This window comes from Saccostrea cucullata, unplaced genomic scaffold (assembly GCF_032062105.1).
Source record: "Saccostrea cucullata isolate Sc308-1 unplaced genomic scaffold, CSIRO_AGI_Scuc_v1 ctg663, whole genome shotgun sequence".
NCBI lineage: Eukaryota > Metazoa > Mollusca > Bivalvia > Ostreida > Ostreidae > Saccostrea > Saccostrea cuccullata.
The window spans coordinates 82664-95182 of record NW_026925177.1 but is presented as its reverse complement, the minus strand read 5'-3'; the positions used below and the strand labels follow the sequence as shown (position 1 = coordinate 95182).

The following is a 12519-nucleotide window of genomic DNA, read 5'->3' as shown; positions in this document are numbered from 1 at the left end:
TTTCCACTTCTCTTCAAAATCCCTTGGCTAATTTTAACCAAAATTGGTACAAAGAAATCTTGGGTAAAGGAAATTTTAAATTTTTAACATGAAAGACTAAGCACCCTTTCAAAAAGAGATTATTAAGAAAAAGCAAAATTAATTTTTTTTTTAAATAAAAATTCCTCCTAAGAACTGCTAGACCTTGAAATACATATTTGTATGGAAGCTTCCTGATTTAGTGTAATGTGTAATTTTTCAAATCAGGTCCCCTGTGTAATAGTTATGTATTATTCTTGGTCCTCTCTGTCAATTTTTATGAAGACTTCAATTTGAAAGAGGAATATTTTTATAGTCATCTTTTTTTTCTAATGTCTAAAACATGTAAAGGATAAATAGTTTTTGTCTGCAGTGCTTCCTGAAGCCTCGTCAATGATTTGTGTTCTAATGCATCAAGTTTTTGAATCCTTATACATTGTATCTCCACAATGATTGGTTCAGTCAATTTCTAGCTCCAGAAAGTTGCCAGAAGATTGATTTTTAACAGCTTATCACAAGCAGAGTTATGCACATCCCTTCTATGTCTTTACTATTCTTACAGAGTTTAATGCTTATTGGTGTTTTAACACTTCCTTGGCACTATTGAAATGCATTTTACTGCTTTTGAAAATCTAATTAACCAAGGTGTGACATCTACATTACCAGGCAATTTTGTGATGATTCATTATGAGTCATATTGTAAACAATTCTTAAAAGGATTTGTGTTTATTATGCTTGTTAAATAAGAATTACTGACCTATAAAGATAAAAGTGATTCTTTTGAAAAGAACATCATGAGGTTTTCTGACTGAACAAATGATATTTTGTTATGTATTTCAGCTCGGTGAAGAGTTCACTAACTGCATGAAGAAGACAACGTTCAGTAAAGGAAACAAAGTATTAGAGGGAATGCTGGGAACGACCTACTTTGAGCTGTACCTAGCTCTACAAGAGTTCTGTAACTATGGATGGGAGCACCTTCCTGAAAAGTATGAACATCAGAAAGGCCTGTTAATACTGTTGATCACTAAATTTTTGTGACACTTTACTTTTGTAAGATAGTCATTAATTAACTCTTTATTAGCGAAACAAAATTACAAATTATGGTTTATATTGCTATATAAACGCAAGAATGAAATTTTTGTGGGCAAACTTGCTCATGTAATCATGTGAAAATAAAGTTATCGTGAATAGAAGGTGATTTATAGTACAATATCCTTGAAATCTGATTTGATTTAAAGCCAGATATCTAATATACATGTATTATTTTCAGTCATGACCCTTTAGAAATAGAACACTACTACAAATGGTTCCATTTTGCTGTAACTCAGTGGATTTCTGTGGCACAGGAGAAGGCTATCCATCGAATACACAAAGCCATTGAGCTTGATAAGGTGAGGTTTCTTGGTACCTGTACTTATCTAAATTTTGGAAATGGATTCTCAAATAAATGAGCCTCATATATATCTGTATGTAAGGCGGTACTATACTTCTCTTATTGTGTTCTTTCTGTATTAGTCCAATCTGTAAATTTTCAGTTTGTAATCTCTGTATTATACACAGCATCTATCATCCAAGGTTTGTATCTTTAAGTGGATGTGCACTTGTTTTGGGTGAGAGCACTGTCAAAAATGTAATAATTCAGAGTTATTTCCCTTTAATCATGTGATCATTGCTAAGATATTGGCATGTTATCCAGTTTTAATATTTTCAGTGTCTGACTGTTGTGTCATAAAGCATTGCACATTTATAAAACTAATAATGCACTGCTATATAACATTTGATATCATTTAACACGTACTGTTTAAGTATATGTGTTCAAATTGACTGTATGTATTGTGTGTTAATGGCACATTGACTATTTTGTGTTAGATTTTTCTTGTTTTTATCCGTGAATGGTAATTATACTATTTTAAAAGAAAGAAACATGCAATAAATTATGCAAATAAACTTGTGATCGGAGAAAACATCTTTTTAAATTGTTTTTTAGTTGATGATGATTTTAAATCTTTTCTTCCTTCAGACAGCTGATGTAGGAGGAGGAGGAGCCAAGTTCAGCACCTCGGCTGTTGATGTGTGCTGTTGTTTCTCTCAGGTTTAACTATTTATTTATTCATTTAATGTCAAATTTTCATTGAATACAAATCTTTGTAGAATTCTTACTGATAGTTAAATATGAGCATGATTGTACTGTATTGTCTACCAAGAATTTTGTTTCTGTAGCAGTTGTCTTTTTAGATTTCAGAGTTCTGGAGACAGCTTGCCTGGCCTGATCTTGTCGATGCATATTCCATGGTCTCAAAATTAACAAAGGTAGGACATAACAATAAGGCTAGAATTACTTGTACGTAAATAGAGATTGCATACCTTATGAACAGTTAGTTAAGTTAATAGTATTTTGTCAAAACTTGTGAGTGCAAAAATAAATGAATTTATTTGGGAAAAAATTCCTAAAATTTGTTTATCAACAGGATATGTGTGAATGTGCAAAGATATATGCCGACTCGGTCCACCAGAAACTCATTGACAAAGGCTATTATGATGAGGAAGGACAATTTGATGTCACAGAACAGGTAAGTAAGGGGGTGAGAGAATAGCTATAGTATGGGTGTCATAGAACTGGTAGGTAAAGGTGTAGGAGAACAGCAAAAATTTGGTATCAGAAAACAGGTAAGTAAAGTTATCAAAAAATTGGTAAAAATAGTGCCCTAGATCAGTAAGCATGGGTGTATAGAAAACGTAGAGGGGTAGGTTCTCACAGGACAGGTAAGGGTAGTTGTCACAGAACAGGCAGATCATGCAAGAGTAAAAAATTATAACAACAAGCTACAGAATGATTTTCTTGTATATTTATCAATTAACTTAGCATAATAATTCTGCAAAATGAAACAAATATATTGTCTGTTTTACAGCTGTGTATTACTATAAATAACATTGAACAAGTTCGGAGGGCCTTAAAACAACTTCCAGAAACAATGAATTTTGTGGAAATACAGCATGCAGTGGAGCAGAGTCATGAGACGGAATCAAAAGAGAATCTGCACACCACAGTGAGGGAGGCTGACCAGATCATGTTGGAGAAGATCCAGCAAGTGGTGGATCGTGTGGCTGATAAGGTCAGATATTATATAACAGGGGTGTATTCTGTCAAGGATTTTAATGGAGGTTTTGTAAATTGTCACTTTTACTAGTAATATTCTAACCATAAAAAATATGGAGGGAATGAAATTTAAGCAGATTATTATTATTTTTCATTTTGATTCTTTTTATTTGATAAAAGATGCGTCCAGACATTAAGAGTGATGTATTCCATTTGAACTGGGCCCCAGAATCTGTTCCAGCTGAGGAGGTAGGTCTTCTGAATTTACCTGTTGATTTTAAGGCTGGGCTTTAGCTTTATGTCAACAGTCAGCTTTCTTGTAGTTTAATATTTCTTGTAGAAGGATATGGAGATAACGAACAGTATTCAATCTCAACGTCCATTAAACAATACACAAAATAAGAGCAGAGCAAACAGAATATTAAGAATATTAATGTAGTTAAAATTAGTGAAGATTATAATTATATACCTTGCAAATATGATGCATAATATAAATTCGAGAGAACAATAATCTTTGAATGCAGTAATTAGGGCTGTATCAATATATCGATATATCGATACGTATCGATATTCAAGATATATAAAAATTACTTCCAATACGTATCGGACAAGCAGTTTTTCTTCTAATTCTGCTAAAAAGATGGGAATTTTAATCAGCAAAGATTATATTTAACTTTTTTGAATTAAAACTGATCAATAATTATAGATTTATTAAAGAAATACAGTTTTTATATAGTTATTATAAATTGCATAACAATTTTATTTTAACATGTTGATTTTACAATTATTAAAAGTTTCGACTGGAGGTGTTTTATTTACTGATTATGGGACAAGAACTTTGAAATGGGTAATAAAACACTAATTTTTTAATATAATCCATGCATTTAATGATAAATAAGCCTTTTTTGATGGAATTGTTTTAGAATCCAATATATCGCATATCGCTTTAAAAAATATTGTATCGTATCGTATCGAATTTTTTTGCTCAATACACAGCCCTAGCAGTATTATACTTAATTCAGGATTATTTTCACCCCATAATACAATGTATTGTTGTTCTTGTATACACTTGCTGACAATTTTGCCCATTTAGTTATACCATTTACACTTCTGATTAAGAAATTATATGTCTTTGAATTTGCTCCATCTTTTGACCTGGGTGAAAGTGGTAAAAAATTAAACGGAAGTGAATATTTCTGAGTACTAGTATACTGCAGATGAAGGCCGTAGGTACAATGTATATATCCATCATTTCAGGCTGTTGAGGATCTGATGAAGTACCTGGACAGTAACCTTTTGACCTTGAACCAGTACCTACTTAAGTCCAACTTTGACCGGATCCTTCAGTCCATCTGGGTGGAAGTCCTCGAGGAATTCAACGACGTTCTAGTCACGGAAGAATCGGTAAGGGAAAGATGAACTGTTGTTAGTTGTGCCTCTGTTAAGAAAGGCGAGGGAAGTTGTACATATATTATTGCTAACAATGTTTGTTCTATTTTTATAGAGGATGCCTGTCATATACAAAAGAATGTATGAAGCCTTAGGACTGTTGGTAGATTTCTTTCATGCTGATGAGAAAGGATTAGAAATGAAGAAAATAACAATAGAAGAGTATATTGTATGTGTAATTTTTTTTTAAAATTAAATGTAGCCAGCTATTAAAGTGATGTTGAATTGATGCTATAAATGTTTCATTGCAGAAATTGAAAAAATTGCTGTCCCTATATAAGAAAGACACTTTGAAGTTAATTACAATTTTCTACGAAGAGAAACTCAAACAACAGGTAAGATTAAAATTTTTTTTGTTTTCTTAAATTTTAGAAGTCCGATGGTCAATTTACTTTAAAATTTAAATAATTGGTTGCATTGAATGAATAAAGACTATATGTATTAATATATGTTTTATTTTTCCTCCATAAACTGTCAAAAGAATGCTACCAGACTGATAGGTTATTGTTACATTATAATAACTTTTACAAATACTCATACTGATGTTACAATAAATTGAAATTAGAATGTTTTTGCTGGTAATTTAACAAACACATTGTTGTTTGTCATATAGGAGGAAACATGAGGAATTGCTAAGTCATAAAAAAGTAAGAGCTTTTTTACCTTTGCCACAATCATTTTTTTAACATAAAAAAAAGATAAACAAGCCACGTCCCAGGACAGCTCTTTTGTTAATGAAATTTGTGGGTAAGATTAATTGTTTTCTTGAAATGGTCAACTTTAACAAATAATTGGGTTATGTCTAGGCCCTGTGTATAAAAAAGTAAGAGCTTTTCCTTTGCCAAGCGCTCATCTGTTTTGGCATTCGATGAGACCTTAAAATTCTAGGCCCTGTGTAACGAAATCTGTTGGCCCACTGCTCAGTGGCCATGAGTGCCACATAAAGGTCTAAATTTGAAGTCTTTCACCAGTTTATGATGACGTCTCTATATGAGTATCAAATTCTTGAAAGGGATGTAAAACAGCATACAATCAAATGATCAATCAAAAGGCCTAGGAGCAGCGAAAAAAAATATTGAATGGGCATGAAATTACTGAATTATATATACCCACTGCATTGGAAGATTTTTTTTGAAAGAAGAAAATGTGTTGTGAAAGCAAAGTTTTAAGTAACACTATCCTTAACAACAGAAGAGTTTCATGCCAATTATGATGAATTTGATCGGATTAATAGAGGTACTAAGTGAAATTAATTGTGCTTTGTAAAATTCATTATGAACTTTATTCTTATATATTCACTTAAATTGTCTTTGTGCAATGATTTCAGTCTCAATATCTGAAGTTAATGAAGATGATTTGAGCTAACCTGTGCATGATCTGAATTATGCATGTTTATCTTTTTGATAGGCTGAGTTTAAATCTAAAGAATTTGGAGTATTAAATGTTAGAATGTGCTACAGAAATGAAACAGGCACCATGTTCGTTGAAAGTAGGTACAGCCGATAATATTTCTTATTCCTTATGTAGCTTTTAAGAATTAAGATACATGTGTACAAATTGCATTTTAGCACTTGTCAGAAAAAAGTAAACAATTTAAAGGCATTTCTGTTGAAGAGAGTTATGAGCAACAAGATTTTGTGTCTGTAGAAATTGACTAACTTGTTTTTACCTTCTCTTGTAGTATTAAATGCAAAGGATGTCATTCCATTGGATGCAAATGGTAAGTTTTTGTAACCAATGGGATATGTTAAACTTTCCTTCCTTCCGTATTTATAAAGGGAAGTTCATCAGAACTATGTGTTTGGAGAGGTATATTTTAATCCCTATGCAGCATATGTGAACAACAAGTTAAGTTTATCAAAGAAGATGGGGGGATAAGGCGGGCGAAGTGCCTAAAGTGCGACAGATAACAAGTGAAAAATTAAATCTCAATTATATCTAAATTTTATTTGATATTTTATCTAATAATAAAGTATATTTGTAAGACTCCAAAGTGCCATGGTGATGCCAAAGTCCGATGGTCTCCCCAAACCCCGATGGTCTGCGCCAAAGCCCGATGGCTCGCTGTCTTTACGGACGCCAAAGACGCTAAAGTGCGATGGTCTGACACGCCAAACTCCGAAGGTGCGGAGGAACAGTTAACGTTTATGACGTCACAATAGTCCGACGTCATGATGTTATTCTGCATTCAAAATCCATTGATTCAGTATTCGTCTCATATACGTTTTTACGGATATTGCTTTTTGTTTTCACCCACAAGAGGTATTAGGGTTAGTCCTCGTACACCATTCGAGTGATAAGGGTTAGTCCTTGAACACCTTGAACACTGTTTCTTCCCTAGAGATTTTAGGGTTAGAACTCACACACTATTGGACTGATTTAGATTTTGATTGGTCCTGCACTATGATAGTTAGGTTAGAGTTGATACTCATTGTTCGACTGATAAGTCTTAGTTTCGCATCCAAAAGATGAGGGTTAGTATTTGTATTTATGATATTTTGTATTTATATATTGGCATGGCGTGGCATCGCAGTTTGGCACAGCAGTACTATGACATCATAAACGTTAACTGTTTTCCGCGTAATCGGACTTTGGCGTGTAAAACCATCGGGGTTTGACACAGACCATCGGACTTTGGCGTGACCATCGGACTTTGGAGTCTCATCGCACTTTGGAGTCCTACATATTTAATGTAAAATATGTACAATTTACAAAAATCTCACAAAGACAGAAAATATTTGCCTGTGAAAAAGCATACACACACTAAAAAGAACAAAAACGATCATTTTCTCATACTTAAACAAAATTTTTCAATATGAGTGGGTCTTCGCTCCATTTTTTTTTATCCTAAAAGTTTGCAATAGAATATACAGTTTTTTGGTTAACAAAAACATGGAGCGAAGACCCAATATACCCTTAGAGTACACTTTTATGGCAAAATATTCGAATCTTTCCGAGAGATACTTCAAGTCCATTAAGTCAAGGGTCATATCACAAACATGATTTAAATGCCCAATATCATCATGTGCCATGTAGCATAGTGGTTAGCGCATTAGTCTCAATCTCAAAACAGTATGATTTTTATTGCTAGGGTTCGAATCCCACGAATGCCAAATAATATTTTTATAAAAGGAATTTTTTACGATAATTTTTCTCTCTCAAAAAAATTTTTTCTAATAATTTCATAAATTTCAATAATGAGAAGTTAATTCAAATACTCAATTCACATATTGAATATGATTTCTTAATATTGGACACTATAGGCATTCTGCCCGCCTTGTCCCCCCATCTTCTTAAATATAGTCTGATGCTTTTATATTAAATAGGTCTGTTTCTCACCAGAAAATCTTTAAAAGTAAAGTGCATATTGTTTACCAGATTTGAAATTTTTTCCATTTCCATGTTGAAAGATGTGTTACTGTAGCTTGTCAAGCTTGCAAAGAAACACGCACGCTAACTCTCGATTCCCGCCTACATTTTGGAACCAATTGATTCAAATTGAATAGCAATTTGGCCATAAAATCTTTGTTTAATACAAAGAACAGTTCAATGGTAATTGATAAATCGTCCTAATACCAGCGCTGAACAGTAAATTTTCCATAATTCCAGCTCTTGAAAAAAAGGGTGGTAGACGATATTTTCCATTGAAATGGGAGTTTCAAGCATCAACGTATTTTGTAATAGTCTTGGATATGATTAAATGTTCCTGATATCTTTTCTTATGTTTTAGGCAAATAAATAAAACAAAGAAACATTTCAATAAAGTATAATGTTTCAGTTGTATATCGCTTTGAAATTGGTGGAAAATAAGCATTTTTATCGTTTTTTGTCAATAAACATATGTTCCCCCCCCCCTCCGTGTCACACAAAAAGCTTTGGTATGAATTTGTGAAATACTATTCCATATTACCTGTAAAAAGAATTTTTGGTGACACGGGGGGGGGGAGGAAGATGTTTTAAAAATATTTTCTGTTTTCCATTGATTTCTATAGTGAAAAACACAAGTTTTACCAAAATTTTAGAGTTATCTCTCTTTGTTTTTCCAAATAAGTGATGTTTTATGAAAATCTATAAAAAATATAAAAAATTCATCAAATATGTTAACTTTTGAAAATTGACTTGGAGGTAGGCGGGAGAACAATACTATCGTTCGCAGTTCTTATCAGTCTTGACATCTCTGAATTAAATTGTTTTAGAAATAATAATTCCTAAGTGAACAAGAGGCCCATGGGCCACATCGCTCACCTGAGAAGCTTTGACCATTCTGTTCTTTACCAGATTTCCTCCTTGTAATACATAACATCCCCACCCTACCCCACTGATCATAATTCAGACATTTTGAAATCTACACTACCCCAGGATCCTTCCATGTGCACATAAGTTTCAACTTTTCTGGCCCAGTGGTTCTTAAGAAGAAGATTTTCAAAGATTTTTCCTATATATTTCTATGTAAAACTTTGATTCCCCATTGTGGCCCCTCCCTTCCCCCGGAGGTCATGATTTGAACAATTTAGAATCTACACTACCCCAGGATGCTTCCATGTAAGTTTCAGCTTTTCTGGCCCAGTGGTTCTTGAGAAGAAGATTTTCAAAGATTTTTCCTATATATTCCTATGTAAAACTTTGATTCCCCATTGTGGCCCCGCCCTTCCCCCAGGGGTCATGATTTGAACAATTTAGAATCTACACTACCCCAGAGTGCTTCCACATAAGTTTTAGCTTTTCTGGCCCAGTGGTTCTTGAGAAGAATTTTTTTAATGTTTTTTCCTATATATTTCTATGTAAAACTTTGATTCCCCATTGTGGCCCCACCCTTCCCTTGGGGGTCATGATTTGAACAATTTAGAATACACTACCCCAGGATGCTTCCACATAAGTTTCAGCTTTTCTGGATCAGTGGTTCTTGAGAAAAAGATTTTCAAAGATTTTTCCTATATATTCCTATGTAAAACTTTGATTCCCCATTGTGTCTCCGAACCACCTGGGGGTCATGATTTTCACACTATAAGGATGCTTCCATACAAGTTTCAGCTTTTCTGGCCCAGTGGTTCTTGAGAAGAAGATTTTCAAAGATTTTTCCTATATATTTCTATGTAAAACTTTGATTCCCCATTGGGGCCCCACCCTTCCCCCGGGGGTCATGATTGAAAATTGAATCTACACTGAATTACCCCAGGATGCTTCCACATAAGTTTCAGCTTTTCTGATCCAGTGGTTCTTGAGAAGAAGTTTTTTAAAGATTTTTTCCTATATATTCCTATGTAAAACTTTGATTCCATTGTGGCCCCGCCCTTCCCCCGGGGGTCATGATTTGAACAATTTAAAAGTACACTACCCCAGGATGCTTCCACATATGTTTCAGCTTTTCTAGCCCAGTGGTTCTTGAGAAGAAGATTTTTTAATGACCCCACCCTATTTTTGTCTTTCAATTATCTCCCCTTGTGAGGGGACTTGGCATTTATTTTAACAATTTAAATTTCCCTTCACTCAAGGATGCTTTGTACCAAGTTTAGTCAAAATTGGCCTAGTGGTTCTTGAGAAGAAGTCGAAAATGTGAAAAGTTTACAGACGGACAGACAGACAGATAGACAGACAGAAGTAGGTCACTGTGATCAGAAAAGCTCACTTGAGCCTTCGGCTCAGGTGAGCTAAAAACAAGATGTGTTTGAGAAAAATGATGCCCCTTGTGGCAGATTTTGGCAAAGATTAAAAGTTCTCAGATGTAAATCAAAGTCCAAAGACAAGAGATGAAAAATGTTGTTATCCAGAGAAAGGACTTGTTCAATGAATACCTATGAAATATGAAAGCTTGTGAACTAAGCATTGAGAAATTAAGGCCAGGGTAAAATCTTTTAAAGTATTGGTCAGACTCCAAGGTCAAGGTTAAAGGGTCAAATAAAACATATGCAGGGAAAGGCTTTGTCTTGAGAAATACATTTTGAAATATATTAAAGCCATAGCTCCAACTGTTAAAAAATAATGGCAAATGTTAAAGTTTTTCCAAATTAGGTCAAAGGTCAAAATTTTTTTGTCCAAAGGAGGGACTTGTCAAAAGGAATACACCGGTGAAATATGAAGGCCTTAGTAGTAACTGTTCAAAAATTTTGTCCAAAGTCATATTTTTTTAAATGATTGAAACTCAAGGACAAAAGGTCAGAAATATTTATATCTATGGAAAGCAATTTTGTTTCAATGAATATAAATGTGAAAGCCCTAATATCAACTGTTTGAATGTTATGATTAAAGTAAAGGTTTGGCATATTCTTGCAAGAAAGGTCAAGAGGTCAAATATATTGGTACCCAAAGAATGGCCTTGTTGCACAGAATACACATGAAAAATGATAGGCATAGTTCCTTACAACAATGTTGTGGGCAATGGTAGAGTTCTTGCGGACAGACTGACAGACACTACAGACAGACGGAAAGGGCAATAAATATATACCACTAAATCTTCAAATAGGGGGGCGTAAAAAAAAAAAAAAACCCAGATCAAGTATGCATTGTAGAAGTGATGTGATAATGTTTAAGTTACTATCCAGAACACAGTAGTATTAACCACGAGAGGCACTTTAAGCATGAGGATGTTTTATAGTGTCATCATATAATGACATAAGTAAGGTCTTCCGTTTCCAACGGAAGACCTACTACTGATTCTGATGATTAAGATTATTCTTATTATTCTTTTTTTTCCTTTTCCTAGCCTTTGAGGCTTCATATCTCACTCATTTCTCAACGGATTTAGCTCAGATTTTCAGATATAATAGACATTAATAAACTCTATCGGAATGCTGTCTAACATTTCAAAAATTTACTTCCGCTTTTGAGTTATTTACCTTTAATCGAAAAATTTATAGGCTTTTATTTCCAGACAAAGGCTCAGAGACGACAAAAGCTGGAGCAGAAAATCTACCGACTTAAGATAAAAGAAGGATTGAAGTTGTGCATGTCGTATTTTGTTTTTCGATTTCTCTTTTAAATGGCGCTATACAGGGTCAATAATTAGAAAGCCTAAAAGTGCGAAAATTTACACATATTTTGCTTTTTATCTTCTACACTGAAAATATTTTGTTAAACATATAGAACAAAATTTGTGCAAAATTACAAGATCTTTCAATGATATCTCGAAAAAGGGGCTAACCCCTAAATTAAGGGATCTGGAGGGGCAAATTTTTTTCCAGATATCTCAAAAAGTATTGAGAATTTGTAATACATCCAAGAAGCAAAGTTGTTCGTCTCTAGTAGAATCTAATGAGATCATCAAAATACATCCTGTGATGTCACTTCTGGTCAAACCGGAAGTAGTCGGAAAATGCATATTTTTGCTGTTCTTTACACGTTTTTGGGAAATATGTGTCACTGGAAGCATAAAACTTTGTCAGTTGCTTCCGGTTTAACCGGAAGTAGCAAAAAATGGCTTACTTTCGCATTTTTCAACATCGATGTGGAAGATTTAAATTATTAGACACGTCTTTTCTCTTTATTTAAAAATAAAAGTTACTTCCGGTCGAATCTTCGGAAGACCTAAGCAATGAGCTTTGCTCTAGTTTATAATCAATTATTATTCTCCTCAACCACATCATTTGCTTTTTTCATCCACTACAGGAAAATCGAAAATCTGTGTTAGCCCCCTTAGGGATATTTTCTTGTGTAGAATCTAGCTTTTATTTAAGAAATAAAAAATGTTATTCAGTGAACATTTTGTTATGAATAGCAATTGCTATTCCATGATGCGCACTAGCGCATCATGGAAAATATGCCAGCAGAGCTATTGCTATTCATAATGTCATGTTCACTGAATAATCATTGTTTATTACTTATATTTGCATTCTTTGATTTTTTTTCAAGAATATCAGAGGAAATTCTGACTTACATAATTTCAACCAAACTTGCCACAAAGTATCCTTGGGTGAAGGGGATTCAAGTTTGATCAAATGAAGGGCCACGCCCTCATT

The 12519-nt window shown here is 33.7% G+C and overlaps 1 protein-coding gene across 1 annotated transcript in view; it reads left to right on the top strand.

Annotated features, from left to right (window-relative positions):
* Positions 1-12519, top strand: part of LOC134268243 (BAI1-associated protein 3-like) — a 93339-nt gene that overhangs the window by 30305 nt on the left and 50515 nt on the right. The window contains exons 16-27 of the mRNA XM_062750437.1: positions 859-1007; positions 1292-1412; positions 2042-2113; positions 2257-2331; positions 2490-2591; positions 2931-3134; positions 3299-3367; positions 4376-4522; positions 4623-4736; positions 4819-4902; positions 5975-6056; positions 6249-6287. Coding sequence (XP_062606421.1) covers positions 859-1007; positions 1292-1412; positions 2042-2113; positions 2257-2331; positions 2490-2591; positions 2931-3134; positions 3299-3367; positions 4376-4522; positions 4623-4736; positions 4819-4902; positions 5975-6056; positions 6249-6287 — 1258 coding nt within the window. The remainder of the gene's footprint in view (positions 1-858; positions 1008-1291; positions 1413-2041; positions 2114-2256; positions 2332-2489; positions 2592-2930; positions 3135-3298; positions 3368-4375; positions 4523-4622; positions 4737-4818; positions 4903-5974; positions 6057-6248; positions 6288-12519) is intronic.